The 27861-nt window shown below is 34.8% G+C and overlaps 1 protein-coding gene and 2 pseudogenes across 1 annotated transcript; 2 read left to right on the top strand and 1 right to left on the bottom strand.

Moving 5' to 3' along the window:
- The first annotated feature begins 1452 nt into the window (after positions 1-1452).
- On the top strand, positions 1453-2352 carry LOC130850102 (olfactory receptor 4C11-like; annotated as a pseudogene).
- Positions 2353-17882: 15530 nt separating this feature from the next.
- Positions 17883-18811, top strand: LOC130850019 (olfactory receptor 4C46-like; annotated as a pseudogene).
- Positions 18812-26444: 7633 nt separating this feature from the next.
- LOC130848629 (olfactory receptor 4P4-like) lies at positions 26445-27386 on the bottom strand. Its single transcript, XM_057727060.1, has one exon. The coding sequence runs from the start codon at positions 27384-27386 to the stop codon at positions 26445-26447; it is 942 nt and encodes a 313-aa protein (XP_057583043.1).
- Positions 27387-27861: the final 475 nt, after the last annotated feature.

Raw genomic sequence — 27861 nt, 5'->3', positions numbered from 1 at the left:
TTCTTCACACAGAGAATACAAATCCATGTTCTTGCTGACATTCTTCAAATGTAATCTATTTCTGTAGAAGACTGTATGTGTGTGCCACATGTATTATCCTGTTTTTAATTAAGACTTACCAACCTAGCATATCATTCTGTCCTCTTATGTTTCACTTGAAAATATACTTTAGATATACTGATACCACTGCATACATATCTGCTTTGTTTTCATGAATGGCTCTGTCAATGAATGTTTATCAATATAAGTACCATCCTTTTTTTGTTAAACTCCCTTCAGATGTGTTTTAAGTCTTTTTCCATCATTTGCTATGATAGAAAGTGTTGTAGTGGTAGTCATTGTCCTTGAGAGTGAGAGTATCTGTAGGAAATGGAATCATTAGCCCCATGTCTATGTACAATTGTAATATTACAGATGTTGAAAATTAAAGTCTCTTTTAAAACTGGTTCTTTGTCCAGTATTTTTTTTTTACTGTATTTCTAAGGTTAACAAGTGAAATCAATTTATACTTGCAAATAATTCTTTTTTCTGGCATACAAGTTGTAAATATACTTTACCAGTTTGTCACTTGTAATTTTCTATTGACTATGCTACTATTTGGATAATATAAGTGCAAATAAAACAATTTGTCTAGTTTTGGTGTATAGCTAGATATGAATACAAAATAATTGTCTTTTTATTTCTATTTTCTCTTCCTTGAGGTTAGAGTACAGGATATTCGAGATATATCAATATATCTCAAAAATTCTTTTAAAAAGTTCAGGTATGACTTGGAGCTTCCTGAGCTTATTTTCCAAACTCCTGGTGTTTAATCTTAAACCTGAAACTTGAAAGAGTGTTCTGATTTATTGAAAATATTCTCTTTCTAGTTTTCCTTTATTTAAACTCAGTGGGGCCTTGCATCCTAAGAAAACATATTGAAAGCCTTACAAAAATAAAGAATAAGTGGGCAACATATTATAATTTAAAGATTATACATTTTGATAATAGGAGCTGAATTTAAAACTGTAAACAATTAGAAAGGTTTGAGTAGTCAAGTGAAAAAGAAATAAACTGAGTCAAAGCAACAGATTAAAATAAGTCCCATGATGGCCTGGACCAACTGACTGTGTATTCATTGCTAAAATTTTATATTAATTGTTTCTTTCTCTCTACCTTACCTTCAGTCTAGTGTGTGTTTTTTTCAGTCTGAAGAAAAAAAATTAATTTTTTATTATTTTCCTATTTCTTGTACCACTATTTTCATATGCAGTCGTGGAAACAGATTGAGTATTATAAATTCCTTTTTATTCAGGTAAAAGTAGTACACAGCAGATAAATTATTACCAATTGGAAAGTGGAGCTTCCATATTTATTTCGGCCTCTAACCCTAGAATTCATATCATAAGTATTTTTTCTTTTCTCCTTTGCAGATTTTTTCTAACCTGTGCTTTCCCCTCATCAAGTGCAACAATGTTGCAAAATAACAGTGTCACTGAGTTCATCCAGTTAGGATTGACACAGGATCCTGAGAGGCAGAAAGTGGTCTTTGTAGTGTTCTTCGTTTTCTATGTGAGAATCGTAGTGGGGAATTAGCTCATTATTGTGACCATCAAGTCCAGCTGGACACTTGGGAGCCCCATGTATTTCTTAATATTTTATTTGTACTTGATTGATATCTGCTTTTCAAATTCCATGGCCCCCAGAGTAATTGTGGATGCCCTGTCTACAAAGAAAAGCATATCTTATAACGAGTGCATGACTCAAATCTTTGCACTGTATTTTATTGGCTCCATGGAGATCTTTGTCCTTGTGCTCATGGCCGTTGATCACTACATGGCCATCTGCAAGCCTTTGCATTACCCAACCATCATGAGCCGGCAAGTCTGCATCATCCTGATTGTTCTTACCTGGATAGGGTCTTCTATACATTCTATGGCTCAGATTATGCTGGTCTCGAGATTGCCCTTCTGTGGATCCAATTTGATTCATCACTATTGTTGTGATGTGCAGCTCTTGCTAACACTTGCCTGCATGGATATTCATGTGATGAACCTGTTGGTGGTGTTTAATAGTGGGGCCCTTTGCACAATCAGTTTTATAATTCTGATGATCTCATACATTGTTATCCTGCATTCATTGCAGAACCACAGTACAGAAGGGAGGAAAAAAGCTCTCTCCACTTGCACTTCCCACATCATTGCGGTAGTCTTGTTTTTGGGTCCGTGTATATTTTTATATACCCTCTTCCCAACCAGTTTCCCCAAGGACAAGATGACAGCAGTATTTTATACTATTGGAACACCCTTCCTCAATCCACTCATCTACACACTGAGGGATGCAGAAGTGAAAAATGCCATGAGAAAGTTATGACATGTCAGAATTACCTCAGAAATCAAAAGATGAATTGAGGGTCTTGCTTGATGACTTATTTAGTCATGCTTTGTCTAATCTGTACAGATGTCATATATGATAGTGTAGGATTATTGTCAGAATAACATTTATTCTACATAAAAAAATTGTGAGTTGCTATTTGTCTCTAGTTCACAGGCAAGATGAATGTCAAGGCTTCACTTTCCTTAAGTGGACCAAACTTACCAATTCTAACCATGTTCTCCTGTCAGTTTATTTTGACATAAATTCAGTACAAAAAGCATGGGTTTCCTTGTTCTCATTTAGCTTTAATCTGGGGCATTACAAAGTTCAGTATCTACATGTAATGCATGAGGAGGGCCATATACATAGAAACCAATTTAAATGCCATGATTCCATCAAAAATCATCTAATTTATTCCTCCATAAGACCAGCACCAGCATACACACACACAGACACTGTACAGGGGCCACAGTTAGATAAATGGATGAATGAAGTTAAAAGATAAAGAAGAAAATAAAAGAAGCTAACATGCAGTTGAAAAAATAAAGATAATAGAATAAAGTTTATAGGTGGCTTAAAAGTACTTGTAGTCAAGTGAAAATGGGTAAATGATGTAATTTTTAAATGATTTTTGGGAAATGACATCAATCCAATCTATAATTTTGAAGTGATTATGGCCCTTGAAAGTGATTCACATATGAGAGTAACTATGAATTCTAGGTACCTTTTCATTTCTTTCAGGAAGAAGTAGAATGCCTGAAAAGTGTCCAGGGCTTTTTTGTTATCATGCTTGTGTCTCAAAAAATAGTACAAAGTTGGGTATGTCTACTTAACATATACAAATAGCAAATCTGAAGTTCAGAGAAGTGAACACATCCTTGAGGTTGTTCAGCTAAGAATCATCACAAACAAGGTTTTAAACCAGAGACATATGTCTCCCATGTCAGTAACAAATGCCTTTAATCCAAGTAAGCCCTTATTTCAAACATCTGCAATGTGCCCTCCAGCACAGGAAACACTAGGAATTAATAATGTGATCATGAACTATTTCATTCTAGCTTCAAAGTATGTAGTAGAATGTAATGATTAAGTGTGAGCTCTGGACTATGCCTCAGTGAATCTAAATCCTGGCTCTACCATTCATAGCTCTGTAACTTCAGGAAAGATAGATGGAATCCTGGGCCTCATTTCTTTTCTGTGTAAGTTGGAAATGAAAATAATCCCTATCTTACAGACTTGCTATGTGGTTTAAACAAGAGAGTATACATGAAGAAGTCTGAAAAATCATGAAAATTTAGTATGTGCTATTTTCATCATAAAATGGTTTTCTAAAGATATTTACTAAATTTTGTAATTGGGATGGGAAGGATTTTGAAATGAAATTTCTCATCATTGAAGATTTTCAAGCATAAAGGACTCTATTCTTTTATAAGAATATGAAGAAAACTATGGAAGCACCAAAATGTGTCAATAAAGTTCTCTACAATTTTGAGATCTCATTAACTTTAATTCAGCTGTTCTTTTTGTCAACTACAATTCTGCTTATGAGTAATGTACAACAAAACTAAAGTTAGTGATATCTTGGCAACTGTAAATAATGGTGCTATGAACATTAGGGGGCACATATCTTTTCAAATTAATATTTTTCTTTTTTTCAGCTATATATTCAGGGGTAGAATTGCTGGTCATATGGTAGTTTTATGGGAAAACTCCATACTGTTTTCCACTTTGGCTGCACCAATTGACATTCCTGCCAACAGTGTACAAGGGGTTTCTTTTCTCCACATATTTGCCAACATTTGTTATTTGTGTTCTTTTGATGATAACCACTTGAACAAGTTGAGATGATAGCTCATTGTGTACCATGTTAGAGAATGGTCTAATTTCATTCTTTTACATGTAGCTGTCCAGTTTTTCCAGCAATACTTATTGAAGAGACTGTCTTTTCTCTGTTGTATAGTCTTGTCTCTTTTGTCAAGATCAATTGAACACAAAAGGTACGTGAAACAATGTTCAACATCATTAATTATCAGAGAAATGCAAATAAAAACTACAATGAGGTGCAATCTCACATCTGTCAGAATGGCCATCATCAAAAAAAAATCTACAAACAATAAATTCTGGAGAGGATTTTGGGAAAATGTAACCCTCCTACACAGTTGGTATGAATGTAAATTGCCACCACTACTGTGAAGAACAGTGTGGAGGGTCCTTAAAAATCTAAAAAGAGAGATACCATATGATCCAGCAGTATCACTCCTGGGCATATATCCAGAGAAAAACATAATTAGAAAAGATATATATACCCCAATGTTCATTGTAGCACTATTTACAATAGCCAAGACATGGAAGCAACATAAATGTCCTTTGCAAGATGACTGGATAAAGAAGTGATACATATAAACAATGGGATATTCCTCAGCCATGAAAAAGAACAATGCCATTTGCAGCAACTTGGATGGACCTAGAGATTATCATACTAAGTGAAGTAAGTCAGACAAAGACAAATATCATATGATATTGTTTATACATGGAATCTAAGTGATAAAAATGATATAAATGTAAGTATCTATAAAACAGAAACAGACCTACAGATATTGAAAACAAACTTATAGTTACCAAAGTGGAAACATGCTAATTTAGATATGACCCTAGCATTTTGCCATTAATAGAACCCCAATGGACCAAGAGATCTGTATTTCTCTGATATAATCATTTAGCAGCTTTTTTTGTGCCTTCAGCAGGATGGGAAGTAGTAATTGTTCACATCAAAACCTTGACAGAATTCACCCAAAAGGACATAAATGATAGTAACTGGGCTGTTAACTTTCTGAATTCTGAGGTCTCTAATGATGAGGAAAGCTGTGTTACACAATCACATGGTCCTATATCCTTACAGCATCTTAAGGAGGCACCTATGTTATAATTCAAACTGAATGCTGTATTTTCATACCAGACAACTCCTACAACATAAAGCATTTACTTACTAACCCACACAGAAAATCAGGTTTCTGGCATAAGTGATCCACTTCCTAGTCTTGCTGATCTTTTAGGGAGCCAGTTTGTTTCTGGAAACTCATGGTTTAAATCTCTACTTGTAACTTTATTAATGTTCCTATCTATATTACTTATATCCTTACAGTTTTGGAAGATTGTTTTCTGTTGTATTACCAATTTGTAACAGTCTTCCAACAAAATTAATGATGGCTATATGTCTTGAGGCCATTGATCAATATATAAATCTAAACAGAATAAATATAATAAGCAACTCAAGATATGGGAAGAAGCAAGAAGGAAACATGTTTCCCTAGATCATAACACATGAGTAAGATAGACAATCCAGATAATTTTAGATTATTAACAGAGCCTAAAGCAAAAATTAGCACATAATGTGGCCTATTAACAGAATCCTGTCCTGATCTGGGAATGTGTCTTCCTAGCAATGAGGAAAAAAAAATGGTCATAAAATGCCACCCAAATGTTGATTAAATTATGACCAAGAGGAGGCACTGTTGACAAAGAATGCTGCCTGCCATTCTGATAGGCAGAGGATATCCTGGCCAAGCTATCCCCCACTGTAGTCACTCCCAGATGATGCAACATGAGGGGAGTTCAGGGTGAGAAGAAACAGGATATCCACCTTAGATAAAGATGCATGCATTATCTAATATAGAATGATGACAGATGATAGATGATAGAGAGATAGATCAATAGATAGATTATAGACAGATATAGATCATATAGTATTTAATATTATCATATATATTTAACAAAAACATATGTTAGAATGTAATGGCTAATATCAATTACTAAATGTTTTGACTTGTAGAGATAGAAAAATTAGAGAAAACTAAGCAGAAAGAAAGTAGATGACAGAGGAGAATCAAGATGGCGGAGTAGGAGGACATGCGCTTACTCCCTCTTGCAAGAGCACTGGAATTACAACAAACTGCTGAACAACCATTGACAGAAAGACACTGGAACTCACCAAAAAACACCACCCACATCCAGAGACAAAGGAGAAGCCACAAAGAGATGGTAGGAGGGGCGCAATCATGTTAAAATCAAATCCCATAAATGATGGGTGGGTGACTCACAAGCTGGAGAAAAGTTATACCACAGAAGTCCTGAGGGTTCTGAGCCCCACAACAGGCTTCCTAACCAGGTGGTCCAGCAATGGGATGAGGAATCCCAAGAGAAGCAGACTTTGAATGCCAGTGGGATTTGATTGCAGGACCTCCACAGGACTGGGGAAAATGGAGACTCCACTCTTGGAGGGCACACAAAAAAGTGTGCTCACCAGGACCCAGGGGAAAGGAGCAGTGACCCCATAGGAGACTGAACCAGACCTACCTGCTGGTGTTGGAGGCTTGCATGCAGAGGTGGGGGGCAGCTGTGGCTCACTGAGGGGTTGGGGGCACTGGCAGTGGGGGTTCTGGGAGGTGCTCATTGGTTTGAGCCCTTTCAGTGTCCATCATTAGCTCCACCAAAGAGACTATAAGCTCCAGTGCTGGGTCACCTCAGGCCAAACAAGCACAGGGTGGGAACAAAGCCCCACCCATTTGGTGAGCTCCACTCACCATATCGGATTAAAGTTATACTGAGCTCCACCCACCCAGCCCAACCCACCATCAGTCCCTCCTATCAGGAAGGACCTATGAGCCTCCTAGACTGCTTCCTTAACAAGAGGGAAGACAGTAGAATCAAGCAGTGTCAGCAATATTTCATCTTGTGGAACTGAAAATCACAGCCACAGAAAGACAGAGAAAATGAAAAGGCAAAAGACTTTGTACCAGATGAAGGGACAAGATAAGACACCGGAAAAACAACTAAATGAAGAGAAGATAGGCACTCTTCCGGAAAATGAATTCAGAATAATGATGGTAAAGATGATCCAGGACTTTGAAAAAGGATTGGATGCAAAGATCAAAAAGTTGCAAAAAAGTTTACCAAAGACCTAGAAGAATTAAAGAGCAAACAAACGGAGATATGCAACACAATAACTGAAATGAGAAATACACTACAAGGAAGCAATAGCAGATTAACTAAGGCAGAAGGGCAAATAAGTGACCTGGAAGACAGAATGGTGATAATCACTGATGTGGAAAAGAATAAAGAAAAAAGAATGAAAAGAACTGAAGAGAGCCTAAGAGACCTCTGGGACAATGTTAAACACACCAACATTCACATTCTAGGGGTCCTAGAAGGAGGTGAGAGAGAGAGAAACGACCTGAGAAAATACTGGAAGAGATTATAGTTGAAAACTTCCCTAACATGGGAAAGGAAATAGCTACCCAAGTCTAGGAAGCACAGAGAGTCACAGGCAGGATAAACCCAAGAAGAAATACACCAAGACATATAGTAGTCAAACAGAAAAAAAAATTAAACCCAGAGAAAAGTTATTAAAAGCAACAAAGGAAAAATGACAAATAACATGCAAGGGAACCCCCATCAGGTTAACAACTGATTTCTCAGCAGAAACTCTGCAAGCCAGAAGGGAGTGACATGATATATTTAAAGTGATGACAGGGAAGAACCTACAACCAAGAATACTCTACCCAGCAAGGGTCTCATTCAGATTCAGTGGAGAAATCAAAAGCTTTACAGACAAGCAAGAGCTAAGAGAATTCAGCACAACCAAATCAACCTTACAACAAATGCTAAAGGAACTTCTCTAAGTGGGAAACATAAGAGAAGAAAAGCACCTACAAAAACAATAACAAAACAATTAAGAAAATGGTAATAGGAACATACATATCAATAATTACCTTGAATGTAAATGTACTAAATGCACCAACCAAAAGACACAGACTGGCTGAATGGATACAAAAACAAGACCCATATATATGCTTTCTACAAGAGACCCACTTCAGACCTAGGGACACATACAGACTGAAAGTGAGGGGAGGAAAAAGATCTTCCATGCAAATGGAAATCAAAAGAAAGCTGGAGTAATGATACTCATATCATATGAAATAGACTTTAAGATAAAAAAATGCTACAACAGACAAGGACACTACATAAAGATCAAGGGATCAATCCAAGAAAAAGAGATAATAATTATAAATACATATGCACCAAATATAGGTGCACCTCAATACTTAAGGCAAATGCTAATAACCATGAGAGAGGAAATCAAAAGTAACACAATCATAGTGGGGGGTCTTTCACACCCCACTGACACCAACGGACAAATCATTTACACAGAAAATTAATAAGGAAACAGAAGCTTTAAATGACACAAAAAATCAGCTGGATTTAATAGATATCTACAGGATATTACATCCAAAAAACAGCAGATTACACATTCTTCTCAAGTGCACATGGGACATTCTCCAGGATAGATCACATTTTGCATCATAAATCAAGCCTTGGTAAATTCAAGAAAATTGAAACCATATCAAGCATCTTTTCTGACCACAACACTATGAGATTAGAAATCAATTACAGGAAAAAAAAACTGTAAAAAACACAAACACATGGAGGCTAAACAATATGCTACTAAATAACCAACAGATCACTGAAGAAATCAAAGGGCAAATGCAAAAGTACCTAGAGACAAATGACAATGAAAACACAATGACCCAAAACCTATGGGATGCAGCAAAGGCAGTTCTAAGAGGGAAGTATATAGCAATACAATCCTACTTCAAAAAAGAAGAAAAATCCCAAATGAACAACCTAACCTTACACCTAAGGAAACTAGAGAAAGAAGAGCAAAGAAAACCCAAAGTGAGTAGACAGAGAGATATCATAAAGATCAGAGAAGAAATAAATGGAATACAGACAAAGAAAACAATTGCAAAAATCAATAAAACTAAAAGCTGGTTCTTTGAGAAGTTAAATAAAATTGATAAACCTCTAGAAAGACTCATCAAGAAAAAGAGGGAGAGTACTCAAATCATTAAAATTAGAAATGAAACAGGAGAAGTTACAATGGACACCACAGAAATAAAACCACCATAAGAGATTACTACAAGCAGCTATATGCAAATAAAATGGACAAACTGGATGAAATGGACAGATTCTGAGAAATGTATAACCTTCCAAGACTGAATCAGGAAGATATAGAAAATATGAATAGACCAATCACAAGTAATGAAATTGAACTGTGATTAAAAATCTCCCAACAAATAAAAGTTCAGGACCAGATGGCTTCAAGGGTGAATTTTATCAAACATTTAGAGAAGAGCTAACACTCACCCTTCTCAAACTCTTCCAAAAAATTGCAGAGGAAGGAACACTCCAAAACTCATTTTATGAAGCCACCATCACCCTGATACCAAAGCCAGACAAAGATACCACAAAAAAAGGAAACTACAGACCAATATCACTGATGAATTTAGATGCAAAAATCCTCAACAAAATACTACCCAACAGAATCCAACAACACATTAAAAGGATCATACACCATGATCAAGTGGGGTTTATCCCTGGAATGCAAGGATTCTTCAATATATGCAAATCAATCAATGTGATACACTACATTAACAAACTGAAGGATGAAAACCACCTGATCATCTCAATAGATGCAGTCAAATCTTTTGACAAAATTCAACACCAGTTTATGATAAAAGCTCTCCAGAAGGTGGGCATAGAGGGAACTTACCTCAAAATAATAAAGGCCATAAGCGACAAACCCACAGCCAACATCATTCTCAATGGTGAAAAACTTCAAGCATTCCCTCTAAGATCAGGAACAAGACAAGGATGTCCACTCTCACCACTGCTATTCAACATAGTTTTGGAAGTCCTTGCCACAGCAATCAGAGAAGAAAAAGAAATCAAAGAAATCCAAATTGGAAAAGAAGAAGTAAAACTGTCCCTGTTCGCAGATGACATGATATTATACATAGAAAATCCTAAAGATGCCACCAGAAAACTACTTGAGCTAATCAATGAATTTGGTAAAGTTGCAGGATACAAAATTAACACACAGAAATCTCTTGTATTTCTATACACTAACAATGAAAGATCAGAAAGTGAAATTAAGGAAACAATCCCATTCACCATTGCAAAACAAAAGTAAAATACCTAGGAATAAACCTAACCAAGGAGGTAAAAGACCTGTACTCAGAAAACTATAAGACACTCATGAAAGAAATCAAAGGTGATACAAACAGATGGAGGGACATACCGTGTTTTTGGTTTGGAAGAATCAACATTGTGAAAATGACTATACTACCCAAAGCAATTTACACATTCAATGCAATCCCCATCAAATTACCAATGGCATTTTTCACAGAACTAGAACAAGAAACTACCATTTGTATGGAAATGCAAAAGACCCAAAATAGCCAAAGCAATCTTGAGAAGGAAAGATGGAGTTGGTGGAATTAGGCTTCCTGTCTTCAGGCTATACTACAAGGCCACAGTGATCAAGACAGTATGGTACTGGCACAAAAACAGAAATATAGATCAATGGAACAGGATAGAAAGCTCAGAGATAAACTATGGCCAACTAATCTATGATGAAGGAGGCAAGGATATACAATGGAGAAAAGGCAGCCTCTTTAATAAGTAGTGCTGGGAAAGCTGGGCAGCTACATATCAAAGAATGAAATTAGAACACTCCCTAACACCATACACAAAAATAAACTCCAAATGGATTAAAGACCTAAATTTAAGGCCAGACATTGTAAAACTGCTAGAGGAAAACCTAGGAAGAACATTCTTCAACATAAATAACAGCAAGATCTTTTTTGATCCACCCCCTAGAATAATGGAAATAAAAACAAAAATAAATAAATGGGACCTAATGACACTTCAAAGCTTCCGCACAGCAAAGGAAAATATAAGCAGGATGAATAGACAACCCTCGGAAAGAGAAAAAAATATTTGCAAACAAATCAACAGACAAAGGATGAATCTCCAAAGTATATAAACAGTTTATCAAGCTCAATATCAAAAAAAAACTAACAACTCAAACAAAAAATGGACAGAAGATCTAAATATGCATTTCTGCAAAGAAGACATATGGATGGCCAAGAGGCACATGAAAAGCTGCTCAATATCACTAATTATTAGAGAAATGCAAATCAAAATGATAATGAGGTATCACCTCACACCGGTTAGAATGGGCATCATCAGAAAATCTACAAATAGTAAATGTTGGAGAGGATGTGGAGAAAAAGGAGCACTCTTGCACTGCTGGTGGGAATGTAAGTTGATACAGCCACTATGGAGAGCAGTATGGAGGTTCCTTGAAAAACTAAAAATACAACTACCATATGACCAAGCAATCCAATACTGGGCATATACCCAGAGAACACCCTAATTCAAAAAGACACATGCACTCCAATGTTCATTATGGCGCTATTTACTATAGCCAGGACATGGAAGCAACCTAAATGTCCATCAACAGATGAATGGATAAGGAAGATGTGGTACATATATACAGTGGAATATTACTCAGCTGTAAAAAGCAATGAAACTGGGACATTTTTAGAGACATGGATGGAACTAGAGACTGTCATATAGAGTGAAATGAGTCAGAAAGAGAAAAACAAATATTGTATACTAACACATATATGTGGAGTATAGAAAAATGATATTAATATACCAGTTTGCAAGGCAGAAATAGAGACACAGATGTAGAGAACAAATATACGGACACCAAGTGGGGAAAGTGGGGAGGGTTGAGGGGGAAATGAATTGGGAGATTGGGATACCAAATTGTACACTCTAAATATATGCAGTTGATTTTAAAAATTAAAAAAATAAAAAGTTAAAAAAAAAAGAAAGTAGATGACAGAAAAAAATAAAGAAAAAAAGTCAGTAAAATAGAAAATGAAAAAACAATACAAAACTCAAGGAAAGAAAAAGTTGATTGTTTGAAAACATCAATAAAACTATTAGGCCTACCTAGATTAATAAAAGGAAGGGGTAACAAGATGGAGGAAAGAAGAAAGAGACCAAGAGAGAAGAGACACATGACTCATATCAATAATGAAAGCACATAGAGCATGAGATATTAACATAGTAGGAAATATTAACATACAGATATTAACAGGATAGTAGGAAATATCATGGACACAGTGGTGCCAGAAAAATTGACAACTTTAAAACCAATCGATTGTAAAAAAATACAAACATCTTACTAAAGAAGTAATAAAAAACCTGAATAGTCCTATACCAGTTTAAGAAATTGAATTTGTATTTCAAATCATTCTCAGAAATAACTAGAGGCCCAATAAATTCTACTTCTAAATTCCACAAAGTACTTTAAAAATAAATAATGCAAATTTTATAGAAATTCTTTCAGAAAATAGAGAACACTAAGCACATTTCATGAAGCCAGCATTGCCTAACTGCCAAGATGCATTATAAGAAACGAAATGAAAGACAAATATCTCTTTTGAACATGTGCAAAGAAGATATTAAACAACATATAAATAACATAAATCTGTCAATTTATATGATAACAATTCATGATTAGGATGTGTAGTTTAAACCAGAATTAAAACATTAACATTCAAAAATAATCACTGACATTCAATAAATTAACTGAATAATGGAGAAGAATCACAGGACAATTTCAAAAAATGCATACAAATTGATAAATTTCAATTTAGATTTATGAATACAAGTATTTTAGCAAATGAAGAATAGAAAGGAATTTGCTCAACCAGACAGAGAATCTGAATAAAACCTACAGCTACCATCATACTTAATGGTGAATACTGTCTAAGATTGTAAACAAATAAGTCTGTCTACTCCCAACTTCTGTTCTGCATTGTACTCTAGATTTTAGCTATTTCAGCAAGGTAAGAGAAAGAAACAAAAGAGACAAAGATGAGAAAAGAAGAGTCAAAATTTAAAAAGTACATTTCTGGGCAGAAAATTTACAGGCATTTCTACATTATATAGGTGGAAAATGTTCAGGGCTCTATAAAAGTGACAAACTTAATTAGTTAACAGGGTCACGGCATACAATGTCAACACAATATCAAATGTATTTCTAAGAAAACAGCAATTAGAGGTTGAAATTAGAAACAAAATGCTATGTAAAATACTATTAAAATATGAAATTTAGGAATGCACTTTTAAAATATATTCAAGACCTATATGAAAAACAGAAAACATTGCCTAGAAAGTAAATATTTCCAGTAACATGGATCGATCCATAGGTTATCGTACTAAGTGAAGTAAGTCAGACAGAGTAAGACAAATATACAGTATCACTTCTATGTAGAATCTAAAAATATGAGACAAATGAACTATTTACAAAACAGATATAGACTCAAAGACATAGAAAACAGAGTTATGGTTACCAAAGGGAAAGGAAATGGGATAAATAGGATTTGGGGATTAACAGATACACAGTACTATATATAAAATAGGTAAACAACAAGGACATACTGTATACCACAGGGGACTATATTTAATATCTTTTAATAATTTGTAATAAAAAGAATATGTATATACCTGAAACTAACACAACATTTTAGATAAACTATTCCTCAGTTTAAAAAGTTTGAACACTCAAATGTCAATCTCCAAAAATGTAAAGAAATAAGGGAGAGATTTGCCATGTTGATTAACAGACTTTATATGTTTACCAAATCAACTTTTATCATTTCTATGCAATTCCAAAAAGGCATTCCACAGGACATTTGAAGAAACTGACAATTGTATTTTGAAATTTATATAAAAAGATGAAATTTTAAATGAACCTGGAATAGAAAATAACTCTCAAAAGAGTAACAAAGCTGGAGAACTTACTCTACCTAAAATTAAGACTTACTATAAAGCTCCCATAAACCATGATGTGTGGTACTGAAACATAATAGAATGTTCATGAACAGATCTAAGTGTACAAATTTTATAACAAAGTTATCTGGGTAATTTAATGCAGAAATAATAGATTTTTCAACAAATGCTGGATCAATTAGATATTCATATGAGAAAAAAAAAAAAAGAAACTGAAACACTACCACACACTATACACAAAAACTAGTGTAAAATGAGTCAGAGACTAGATGTTAAACCTAAGCCTAGAAAAATTCTAGAAGAAATATTTTCAACCTTGAGGTAGATCAATATTTTACACATGACACAATAAGCATGAACCATAAGAAAAACTAAAAAACTTGAAATTTCTCAATAATTTAAATCTTATGCTAATCAGATATCTCCTCTTTTAAAAAATGAAAAGGCTATTCACTGACTAGGAGGATATATATGTGTGTATGTGTGTGTGTGTATGTATACACACATACATATATACATGTGTACATATTTAAAATTATGCATAAACTAGTGTATATAAATAAATTTTACATTTATGTTATATATGGCATGTATATGACAAAAAACCCTACATATTCAATATATAAAAAGCCCTTACAATTAGTAATAAGAAACCGAGAACTCTTATTTTTAAATTGTGCAGAGAACTTGAAATTTCCCACCAAAGATATACTGATAGTAATATTTTGAAAATGCTCAACATCATTAGTCTTCAGGGAAAGAAAATTAAAACAACAATAATTTATCACTGCATTACTCCTAGAATGATTAGAAGTAAAATAATACAAAGTGACAAGAATACTGAACCATTATTGTGTTTTAGGTCTCCCTTCTTGTGCTCTAGACATCTCTCCACATGTTTAACATTGCCTACCGTTGCTTAGTGACTATCATAAGAGATAACTTTTTGGGAACCTTTTGGAGTTTCTGGTTACTTACTTTCATAGCCCTCTGACGAATATGAAAAACAGGTTATGAATTCCAGTACTTTTAAATAGCTGCCCTTAATTTTATGCCCTCAATGCTCTAACTCTCGGGCAATCAATACTAGGTTTCCAGAAAGTGTTTAATATTGAAAATGAGGCAGAAGTTCTCTCTCTGACGAGTGCACAGGTTAACTACATCACAGATCCCACACTGGAATTATGCCATCGTTGCTATTCTCAGGACACTGAGCTTTCTTAGAAAGTCATGTTCAGATAGAGAAAAGGGATTTACATGTTTTGGTTGCAAGAGCAGGGAATATTATTCCCCACCCAAGAATGAGTGTTTCTCAAACATATCCCTCCAGAATACCAGTTTCTAAGACAAAGCCTTTCCATCAGAAAAGATAATTATTCCTGGGAGAGAAAATAGCAGCTACAAGACAAGATCCTTGAACATTTATGTAAACTTCTTTAAATATCCATGCATTGCAGGTGAAAATGTCTTTTTGGTTGTTCACATCTACAAAGCAAGATTCATCAAGGGTGGAATGACCCATTTGAATGTGTGTCCACCACACATTCTGCCTCCTGCCTATGGGAACAGAGCCATCTATAGAAGATCATTTCTTCATAGTGCTCCAGGTGAATTCATTCCAAATTCAAGCCCCAGATTTTCTGTGAAAACTTTTTGAGGCTTTAGGCTAGAAGGAAATGTTTAGACTTGTAAAATGCCTTATCTTCTGTTGAAGTGACACTGAATTGTCTGAATAGCCTCTTTCTGAGTGTGTCATATCTTTCATACTGGAAGTTACTTCATCCCAAGAGGAGGTCAATTTTGAATATGAGATTATTTCTGAATAGCCCCAAATATCACTAAGATCATATCAGATCAGAAGGTTAAGTTTTTCAACAGTGTTGATGCTTGTTAAACATTGTGACTTTCCCTATATAGTAATGCTTATGTTTCAGCACTTTTCAAATAGATTAATAGAGCATTTCATCTTCACCCCATTCTTCAAAAGATATTTGGTAAATATCATGAGCATAATTTGTCAGATGCAAAAATTTGAGGCTCATAGAGATTAAGAACTTTGTAAGAACCAGCATTCTACCACCAGATATCCTTCTTTTGCTAAGAGACACTTCTTTTAATAATTTAAGGCTGATCATGGAATGAAAACAAAATTTAAATGCACTTCATACACAAAAAGACATAAATGTAAATATCAAATGTATAAATTATTGTCTATTTGGTCCAAACATGAATATGAAGAACTCTTTCTATGATCAATACTATGGATCCTATGAGTCTCTGTGGTTTCTTTAAAACAGGAGATGATTCTTCCTCAGTTTATTGCATAGTTAAATGCTTGTAATTTTGTTCAAAATGTCAACTTTTTCTGTCTCCTAGGTGCATAAATAGTCATCAAAATAAGTGAAGTTCCTTTGCGTGTCCACAGCGGTGTGGTGGATATGTTCTTACACGTTTCCTCAATCAACACTCACACATCCTCTGAGATGGACATTACTGTTCTCACCTGACATTAGAAGAGATAAGGGTGCAAGGTGACAAGAAACATTCCCCAGATCAAGAAGATGCAAGTGGGGAAAGGCAGGATTCTCATCTGTTCTTTCTGATTCTCAAACCAATGCACTTAACCACTGGGATCGTCATATCAGTATTTTGCAGAAGAGCCCATAGGTTCAGAGAAATTGGGTAGAAAAGAAATGGGAGTGAGGAAAGGATAAAAGTAAAATGGACCTTCAATGAAAGCAGTACCACATGGTTATTTAAAACTGGGGCTTCCAGCATGTTACACTGTGTGTGCATGTGTCTGAGTCTGTGTGTTTGTGTACTTATATGTCTGTCAGTGACATTGCTTCATATATAATTGCCTCTGAAGTAATATTAAAGTAATTATAATTATTATGGTTATATCAAAAAATGCTTTACTAATTCAACACTGTTTATCTTATCCTAACATTACGGGACACAGTTTAAGAATTTGGAGGAAAATAAAGATAAGAAGCATAATCTGAACTAAATATTAGATCTTTCCTTTAGTTAGCTACTTGATTTTGTCAAGATCCTTAACTTCTCTAAACTTCAGATCACTAGTGTGTAAAATGATAGTAGTAATCATCTCACAGCTTTGTAATGAGGATTAAATAACCAAATATCTGGGGGAAAAAACACTACAGTAAGTATTCATTACTTTTTTCAAACTAATTTTTATTGAAGTTAGTTGATATAATTAGGTTTTAGTTAATATTATCATTAGTGTTAATATTAACTTATATTAATAGACTAATAGTAATATTAGTCTCTGAGATTCTATACCATGTGCAAATGGATGAAAAAATACCATCCACATGTTGCTACTATGCCATGCTCATAGAAATCAATCATTAAAAGATTATTCATTAGCTATCATAAAGTTATTGGTTTTAGGCAACAAGGTTTTTCACTGCTATTACAGAAGCCCCTGTCCCCTGTATCCTTTCATTACTTTCCCATTACAGATGCCCTCTAACACTTAATGTATATACATAATTACACTGTTACACTTAACTGTCTGGCTTCTATCTCCATACAAGACCTCAGCCCACTTCATCCAAGTCACACAAAAATCCTTCCTAGAGTTGTATATTATACAAAATTTCCTTTTTCTCAAATTCCTTTGCTTATATTCTCATATTTATACACATATTCTCAATGCACTCATATTTGAGCAGTCTTCAAGAGATGAGAAAAAATTCTTTTATATCTCAAAAAATCTTATAAAATTTAATAAATTCAAGGTTGAGCTAAGAAAAGTGACTTTTTCAGGTAATGTGATTAACAATAACATGGAAAATAGGAACAACTGACAGAGTTTGTTCTACTGGGACTCCTACAGAATCCAAAGATGCAGAAAATCATATTTATTGTGTTTTTGGTGGTCTACATCATCTCTCTGGTAGGAAATGTTCTCACCATGATCACCATCACTACCAGTCCATTATGGGGGTCCCCCATGTACTATTTCCTGGCCCATCTCTCTTTTATTGATGCCAGCTACTCCTGTGTCAATACCCCTAAAGTGATTGTAGATGCACTCCATGAAAAGAAGACTATCTTATTCAATGGATGTATGACCCAAATCTTTGGGGAACATTTCTTTGGTGGTGCTGATGTCATCCTCCTTACTATGATGGCCTACAACTGCTACATGGCCATCTGCAAGCCCTTGCACTATACAACCATCATGAATTGGTGGCTGTGTGCCCTGCTAGTCGGAGTGTCATGGGTGGGAGGATTTCTTCATGGATTCATACAGATCCTCTTCATCTTCAGTTTACCCTTCTGTGGCCTTAATGTCATAGATCACTTTATGTGTGATCTGAACCCTTTGCTCAATCTTGCCTGCACTGATACCCATACTCTAGGGCTCTTTGTTGCTGCCAAAGGTGGTTTCATCTGTCTGTTAATCTTCCTCCTCTTGTCTGGCTCCTACTCAGTCATTCTGCACTCCTTACAGTCTCAGAGCTTAGAGGCCAGATGCAAAGCCCTATCCACCTGTGTCTCCCACTTTACAGAGGTTGTCATATTCTTTGTGCCTTGCATATTCATATACCTGAGACCTGCAGTTACTTTACCTATTGATAAAGCAGTTGCTATATTCTATACTATGATAACTTCCATGTTAAATCCCTTAATCTATACCTTGAGAAATGCCCCATTGAAAAGTGCCATTAGGAAATTGTTTAGAAGTAAAGCTATTTCAGGTGAAATATAAATTTGCCTAGATCCCAAAGTTGATTGAAAAAAGGCAACTGTCAGAAGGGCATTGTTGATAATCTCTGCAAAGTAGACCTATGAGATAAAAAAAAAAAAAAATACAAAGCTTGGATTCTGCAAGAAGCAGAGTAGAACTGGGTGCAAGAAAGTGGGGAAAACCTAGCCCAGAACTACTCTTTGTATATTTGGAAACTTCTGTCAAATTGGGACTGGATACAACTAAATTCATCAACTCATATGGATTCAAAATTGTTATTCTAATAAAACAAAGGCAATACAATGTACTTGTATTTATTAAGAATCTGAAAAACAGTCCAAAGAGGTAGGCACTGCTATTATTCCAATTAACAGGTGAGAGAACAAACAGAAAGGAGTAAGTTCCAGAAATAAATATTGAAGAACCCATAAACAGAATCCAACTGATCGCTCAGACCATGTTCTTAACTGTCAGGAAATGGTGACAGAAAAGTAACATAACTAAAATCATCACCATTCATAGAGACATGTGCCCATCTCTCTATACTCATAATTAGTTATATTACAGATTACTATATGTTAGTGCATATACTATTATATAATATTTTTTACAGATAAAAAAGTTCTAATAATTTTTTTACTAATGATGCCCATTTTTATACATCATAGTTGGTGGTAGGACATTGTAACTCTCTGGTATGTAACTGCTCTAGGAATATAAAAACAACAGGCTATTTAATCTCTAAAGTGCAAGTAATGACTATCACAACATGCTTCCAAATTTCCTTTTAGCATTCAGAATCATTTGCATTGCCCATGTGACCATCTTATACTGATAACCCATCAGAAAGAGTGAGGATTCAAGAAAAAGAATATTTTAAAGTCAAAAATGGAATTTCAATTTATTAAATAAACTGTTATACTCCATAAAGTATTTGCCTACTTGATAGCAATCGTTTCTACAAGTAGCACAATGTCTGGTTAATAATAACTAGCAAATGAATAAATATAAGTATAGAGAGAGATGAATAAATTAAAAAAATATAGACAAGAAAGAGTAGTTCTTGAGAATAGGAAATTTTTTCCACCATTATACGAGATTTTTAGTTATATCTCTTTTGGAAAACACAGCTTGTTTTTGTTTTTATATAAACTAGAAATAAGAAGAAAATGGAAACAGTATGTCATCATATGAATAGTTTACCGTGATATTCTCTCTGCTGTTAGCAAGATCTCCTCATTATAAGAAAGTGGCCTGCTGTTGCCATATTTCTCTGTTAATCAGTTTGCTTTTGGGTAACACTTCCTTATGAAAAGCTGTTTCTGAAATATGTATCTTCATCTACACAAAAAGCTGCTTCATAATAAACATATTACATTTATTTCTTCCATCCTTCATTCATTAAACAGCAAATATTTTAAGCCCAAGGAAGGTATCAGACATATTGTCAGATGCCAGGTCTTTCATGATGAATAAAAAGAAATACAAGTGATGCCTTCCCAGAGCTGAGGCATATTGAGAGATTCCCAAAAGAGAGCAGAAAATTACAAATCAGTGTTATAATCAGTAACACTGTACCATGAAAGCATGTTTCAAGGGTACAACGAAGACCTTGGCAGTTCAGAAAAAAAAAAAATCAGGATGAAAAGATATCAAAAATGGGATACAATAGATGAAATAGTCAGTAGAATGAATAGGCATCAGTTAGAGTAAGAGTGTGCCTAGGGGAGGGAACATACAACAAAGGCCAGAAGGTGAATATAAGTATGCAGGAATCCTAATAAATTTGATATAGCTGTGGTTCTCAAATCAAATATTCCTTCAAAAATTATTTATTAAATGCTCACTGTGTGCCAGGCAACATGCTGGACACTTAGCATAAAGTTCAAATAGCAAGATAGGAAGGTGGAGAGACAAGAACAGGGAAGATCAATCTCATAATTGTGTTCAGGCTTAATGTCAATTACTATGGGGAAAATATCAGAAAGTCTTTTAAGCTAGCAAAGGATGAAGTTAGTTTTGAGTTTTAGAATGATAACTAGGAGGTGTATTTACATACTTCTAGGTGGACAAAAAACATAACAATATGTGTGCCCCATGCCACAAAGTAAAAATGGAAGAGGCACCACTCACTACTACCTTTAGGAAACTATGAGCAACACTTTTGCTTCCTATTCGCATTAACTTATTTTCTGCTTGCTTAAAGGTCTTAGTTGCAAAGGTAAAGTTCTTCCCCCAGGAGACATAGGGAGATTGTGTTGATCTGAGAATGGGCTGCTGCCTGACCCTTTTGGGCTGCTCATGCTTCCAAATCAACAAGCAAATAAGGAAGATATTTGATGGTTAGGGTATTGATCCTGACTACCAAAGGGAATTGAACTCCTACTCCACAACAGAGATAAAGAAATGTATGTCTGGAATAAGGAGTTCCCATATGGCCTCTCTTAGTAGTACCATGTCTGGTGATTAAGCTCAATACAGAAATACAGCAACACAATCCAGGCAGAACTAATGGCCCAGACTTTTCAGCAATGAAGATCTGTGCAACTTTGCCAGGTAAATATCCACTTTGGGCAGCTTAGGTATTATTGAAGGCACAGTGAATAAAAATGAGAAGCAGAAGAAATTAGTTATAAAGATCAGCTAGAACAATGTGACCAGTTACAAAATGTGAATGATAATTGTTGTATTTCCTCTTTATTTTATGAATGTTTTATCATATATGTATATACATACACACACACCCATATAGGATATGCACACATATCTTTGTTTTTTCTTTCTCTTAACACTTTATCATGTAATATAAGATGTGTTGACTTTCTATTGTAGTATTTGATTATTATCAATTTCCACCAAGTATTTAAGTTAAAGGATATCAAGGACTTTACCTCCTCTTCCTGGGAAGAACTGAGTGCATTTTAATTTGTACACAGCAGAGCTATCCCATGTTAGGTAGAATTTTGACTTTAGTATTGTCTTTATTTGGGGATTAACTAAGGTTTAAGAAGACGCATATAGGTGCCAAGTTGGCACAAAATAGAATTGTCATGGCTAAGTTCTTTTTAATAACTTTTATTGAAATACAGTTAACATATAATAAACTACATATATTTAGAGTGTACTATTTGGTATCACAATCACCCAATTCATTCCCCTCCAACCCTCCCTGCTTTCCCCACTTGGTGTCCATATGTTTGTTCTCTACATCTGTTTCTGCCTTGCAAACTGGTTGATTTGTACCATTTTTCTATAGTCTGCATATATGTGTTAATATTCAACATTTGTTTTTCTTTCTAACTCACTTCACTCTGTATGACAGTGTCTAAGTCCATCCATGTTTCTAAAAATGTCCAAATTTTGTTCCTTTTTACAGCTGAGTAATATTCCATTGTATATATATACCACATCTTTTTAATCCATTCATCTGTTGATGAGCATTTACATTGCTTCCATGTCCTGGCTATTGTATATAGTGCTGCAATGAACATTGGAGTGCATGTGTCTTTTTGATTTATGGTGTTCTCTGGGTATATGCCCAGTAGTGGGATTGCTGGGTCATATGGTATTTCTATTTTTAGTTTTGCAAGGAACCTCCATACTGTTCTCCACAGTGGCTCTATCAATTTACATTCCCACCAACAGTGCAAGAGCATTCCCTTTTCTCCACACCCTCTCCAGCATTTACTGTCTGTAGATTTTCTGATGATACCCATTCTAACTGGTGTGAGGTGATACCTCATTGTCATTTTGATTTCTCTAATAATTAGTGATGTTGAGCAGCTTTTCACGTGTTTGTTGGCCATCTGTATGTCTTCTTTGGATAAATGCCTATTAAGGTCTTCTGCCCATTTTTTGATTGGCTTGTTTGTTTCTTTGATATGGAGGTGCATGAACTGTTTATGTATTTTTGAGATTCATCCTTTGTCTGTTGATTCATTTGCAAATATTTCTCCCATTCTGAGGGTTGTCATTTCATCTTGCTTATAGTTTCCTTTGCTGTGCAGAAGCTTTGAAATTTCCTTAGGTCTCACTTATTTACTTATTTATTTATTTATTTATTTTTATTTCCATTACTGTAGGGGGTGGATCAAAAAAGATCTTGCTGTTATTTATGTCAAAGAGTGTTCTTCCTATATTTTTCTCTAGGAGTTTTATACTGTCTGACCTTACATTTAGGTCTTTAATCCATTTTCAGTTTGTTTTTTTCGTATGGTGTTAAAGAGTGTTCTAATTTCATTCTTTTACATGTAGCTGTCCAGTTTCCCCAGCACTACTTATTGAAGAGGCTGCCTTTTCTCCATTGTATATCCTTGCCTCCTTTGCCATAGATTAGTTTTCTGTAGTTTATCTCTGGGCTTTCTATCCTGTTCCATTGATTTATATTTCTGTTTTTTTTTTTTTTTGTGTGTGTGCCAATACTATACTGTCTTGGTCACTGTAGCCTTGTCATAGCTAATTTTTTATGTTGATGAGACCACAACCTGCACAACTACTTTGTGAAACATTGTTTAATTTGTGTATGTGTGGTTTTTCTGGATGATAGTAACATTTGAATTGTAAACTGAGTAAAGCAGATTTTCCTCTCTACTGTGGGTAATCCTCACCAAATACATACAATTAGTTGAAGGTCTACAAACAACAAAAGCCTGACCTCACTTGAGTATGAGAGAATTTTCCTGCCTAAGAGGCTTCATGCTGAAACATCAGCTCTTCCTCTCTGACAGCCGGCATGCCGCACATTAGGAGGACTGATTAGTAGTGTGTGGACTCAGCAGAGCCCTATCAGCGGCTTCTGTGCATCACTGCACATGGTGCAATTAAAGCAATACTTCAAGGTTGAAATTAATAAATTAATAAATTTATTTTTATTCTTCAGTTAATATATATATTTTTTCACCTGTTTGCCAATCAGTGCCAACAGTTTGGCTTACAAGCTGTTTGTAAGGCCTTTCACAGCAAATGGCCTACACAGAGTGTAGTTTTTATTGTTTTGCTGCACTCATGGGCAGTGAGGCAAATATCCAACATCCTGAAAAGTTAACAGAAAAAGAATATGGGCTGAAGTCTAATCAATGAGTAATGAGAAAACACAAAATATCTTGGGGGGTCATCAGGGCAAGTGGAGAAGGGTAAATGAACCCGAGACTCACTGATTAAATTGAGGAACTTTGTAGGGATCCAGAGTGGTGCCAGTTTTAGAGTGGCCCCTGCTGATGGCAGAAGCAAGGCCTTTTGTGTCTAGAGGACACCTTCCTTAGCAATGATGATGGCTTCATGGTTTTGTTTCATAGCACTCTCTCCAATGGAGTCTTTCCTGTGAATGTCCATCAAAGTCCCACATCCTCATATTATGCACATCCAGAGACCCTTATCTGACAAACACAGATGTACAGGCACATGAACATTTTCTTTACCTATCTCTGTGAAAAAAAAAATCCAAAAGTCAGTGGAAAAATATTACATTAAACCAAACCAAGTGGACTCATATAACTAATTAGTCACAGATCATTTCCTGTAGAATGAGCAGAATATTTTCTCCTGGTAATCCAGAGGCTTCCATGACTCCAGGAGAATAAAAGTTAACAGCTGTAGAAGAGGGACCAAGAAGTGAAACATCAAAGAGACTTTCCTGACATTAAAGGAATTGTTTACCCTGAACATCTTTCTGGTGATAAAGTAGGGGTAACTCACTGAGGTGTATGTACTCTGTGGGAGAAATGCAGTCATTCTACTGAGAAAAGAGAAGAGTCTGAGCAGTGAGACATGTCTGGGAAATAGGTGTCAATACACAACTGAGACTAGGTTATGATCTATAAGATGTGAAGGTACAGGGTAAGTGGAAGAGTAGTGTCTCCTTAATGAAGGAAATAAATTAGTGAAAAGACATAATGTGTGGAAGAAGGATAAATAAGTGGAGCACAGAAGATTTGGGGGACAGTGAAAACAGTCTGTACAACACCATAATTGTGGATACATGTTATTATACATTTGTCCAAACCCATAGAATGCACAACACCAAGAATGAACCATAATGTAACTGTGGCTTTGGGGGGATTATGATGTGGCAACGTACCTTCATTTGTAATAAATGAACCAATAAATGTGCCACTTGAGAGTTGGATGTTGATAATGAGGATTCTGTTTTGGGGGGAGCAAGGGGTATACGGGAAATCTCTTTAAATTCCCCTTCTTTTGGTTGTTCAAAAGACACATTTAAATCTTGTGATATTTTTGGTTATTTTTTATAGTAATGGCTGTGATAGTAATGTGTCTAATTCCTCTTGGATAAAACAGCCCCACTTAATTCTATCTCTCTCATTATTGTTTTCTGCTCTTTAACTTTCTTTGTACAGTGCCTCCAGAATAATCATAATTCTTGTATTTAAAAATTCTAAAACTCTTTCAGTATTTTAACTCTCTTTTCATAAATCCCATTTCCCAGTTCTTTCTCTATTATGAATTTTCAATGTATCTTAAGTGCTCTTATTTTTAAAAACTATTAAGTATGCATAAAAGATCTTTCCATAAAAGTTGAGAAGTTTTAATGGCTTTCCCCTCCTTTATTTACTAGAAATTCTCTCTTGGAGTCAGCTAGTTGTAAGAAGATTTCCTTTAAGCATTGTGCCACAATGTATTTGCTAATTAATCAACTTTATTTTTTAGAGTGGTTTTAGGTTCATGGTAAATTGAGAGAAAAGTACACAGATCCCATATGCCCCTTGCCCCCACACCGGGAAATCTCCCCCATCAGAGTGATACATTTATTAAAATCAAAGGAACTTACATTACTGCATTGCTATTATCCTAAATCCATAGTTTACATTAAGGGTCACTCCAGGTACTGTACAGCTAATGGGTTTTGACATATACAATGACAATACTTAAAATTGTAAGAACATACAGAAGAGATTCACTGACACAAAAATCCTCAGTCCTCCACCTATTCATTCCTCTCCCATTGCTAATCCTTTACATTCTTTGATATTTTTGCTCTCTCCATGTTTTGCCTTTTTCAGAATGTCATATAGTTGAAATTATAAAGCAGGTAGCCCTTTCAGTTTGGTTTCTTTCACCTTGTAATATGCATTTAAGTTTCCTGAATATCTTTTCATAGCTTAATAGTTCATTTATTTTTAGCTTTGAATAATATTCTACTGTCTGGATGGACCACAGTTTATCTAATTACCTACTGAAGAACATCTTGGTTGATTCCAAGGTTTGGTAATCATAAATAAAGCTGCTATAAACATCTACATACAGCCAAACTGCTTTTTTTCTTTTTGTGTGCATTTTTTAAAATCTGTTTTCAGGTCACATTTTATTTGTCTTTTCCTATTTTTTTTTCCTTCATTGTAACAGGGGAGATATTTGATTCTGGATACAATGACTAGCCATTTATTCACGAATTTAGGTAGGTAAGGGTAAGTCAATACAATTTTATTATACAGTCCCTTAAGTAATACTGGAAATGTTATTAAACTCAGGTCAATAGGTGGAATGCCAGTCAATTTGTTTTTAGCAATCTGAATTATTGATTCTTGCTTTATATTTGCAGGTTGTTATTATTATTTTCCATAGGGCACCAGGTTAGTTACATCCCAGGAACCACCTTAAAAGATTTGCTATTCTAAATATCTCTTTATTGTCCAAATTATTTCTTAATTGTGTGCTTCCTTGGAAAATAATGTTTGATACTAAATTTTTTCAAAGTATTTATCATCTCTGTATTTCTCAGAGTATAAATTAAGGGATTGAACATAGGAGCAATGATGGTATAAAACAGTGCAAATATCTTGTCCTCAGGGAAAGTAGTAGGAGGTCTAAGGTAGATAAAGATAACAGGTATGAAAAATAAGATGACCACAGTGATATGAGACCCACAGGTAGAGAGGGCTTTGTGTCTTCCCTCAGCTGAATGATTTTTTAAGGTGAATAATATAATGCCATAAGAAATAAATAAGACAGCAAAGGTAACTAAGGCAATCATACCTGAAAAGGCAATCACAAGGACACCAGTGATGTAGGTATCAGTACAAGCAATTTTTAGCAGAGGGAAAATATCACAGAAGTAGTGATCAATTTGATTAGGACCACAGAATGGTAATCCAATTGCCATGAAGAACTGAGGAAAAGAATGGACAGCTCCACCAGCCCAAGCAACTAAGAGTAGGAGATTGCATCTTGTTCTGTTCATGATAATCACATAGTGGAGAGGCTTGCAGATGGCAACATAGCGATCAAAAGCCATGGCAGTAAGAATAAAGATCTCAGTACCTCCAAAGAAGTGCATGATAAGGACCTGTACCATGCAATTAGTATAGGAAATTGTTTTTCTCTCTACTAGCAGATCTCCAATTAATTTGGGTGTAACGCTGGAGGTATAGCAGATGTCTATGAAGGATAAGTGGCTGAGGAAATAGTACATTGGCTGGTGAAAAAGAGGACTGCATTGAATGGAGAACAGGATCAGAAGGTTTCCAACCAACAGGAGAAGATAACACGATAAGAAGAACACAAAACAAAATATTTGTATATTCTGGTCATACGAAAGTCCTAGAAGAATGAATTCTGAGATGTTTCTATGGCTTTCCATTTGAGTTTGGTGTAGGTTATTCACAAATGATTTATATTTCTGAAAAAAAGAAAACATAAATTTGGGTGAAAAATTAATAGTATGAACACAGTAACATAAAATTTACCAAAAATAGATTGACATGAATAAAATCTTAATATTAATTATTTTTATGTAAGTAAATGTTTTTCTTTTATTAAACATCTCATTTTATAAATCTACTGCAAAACAATTAGTAATGGAAATAATTACATATTTTACTCAATATTACTTGTAGTGATATTTAAATATGTAAATATTATTTTGAAAATAAAACATTTGATTGCTTTAAAGTTTTTTACAAAATAGAGAATGCTAATTGACACAAGGCAAAAAAAGATTATTTTGCATATTTTTTAATTCTTATGGCTATATACATGAAGTCAACTTTCTTTTTTTAAAATAATCTGACCAAATTCCCTGAATTATCTGGGATGAATCCAAAAGAAACAAAAAT

Source organism: Hippopotamus amphibius, chromosome 3 (genome assembly GCF_030028045.1).
Source record: "Hippopotamus amphibius kiboko isolate mHipAmp2 chromosome 3, mHipAmp2.hap2, whole genome shotgun sequence".
NCBI lineage: Eukaryota > Metazoa > Chordata > Mammalia > Artiodactyla > Hippopotamidae > Hippopotamus > Hippopotamus amphibius.
The sequence above is the reverse complement of the archived record's forward strand: the minus strand, read 5'-3'. Positions and strand labels throughout refer to the sequence as shown.

Coding starts and splice junctions, on each gene's coding strand:
- LOC130848629 (XM_057727060.1), bottom strand. CDS start 27,386: ATGGAAAGCCATAGAAACATCTCAGAATTCATTCTTCTAGGACTTTCG.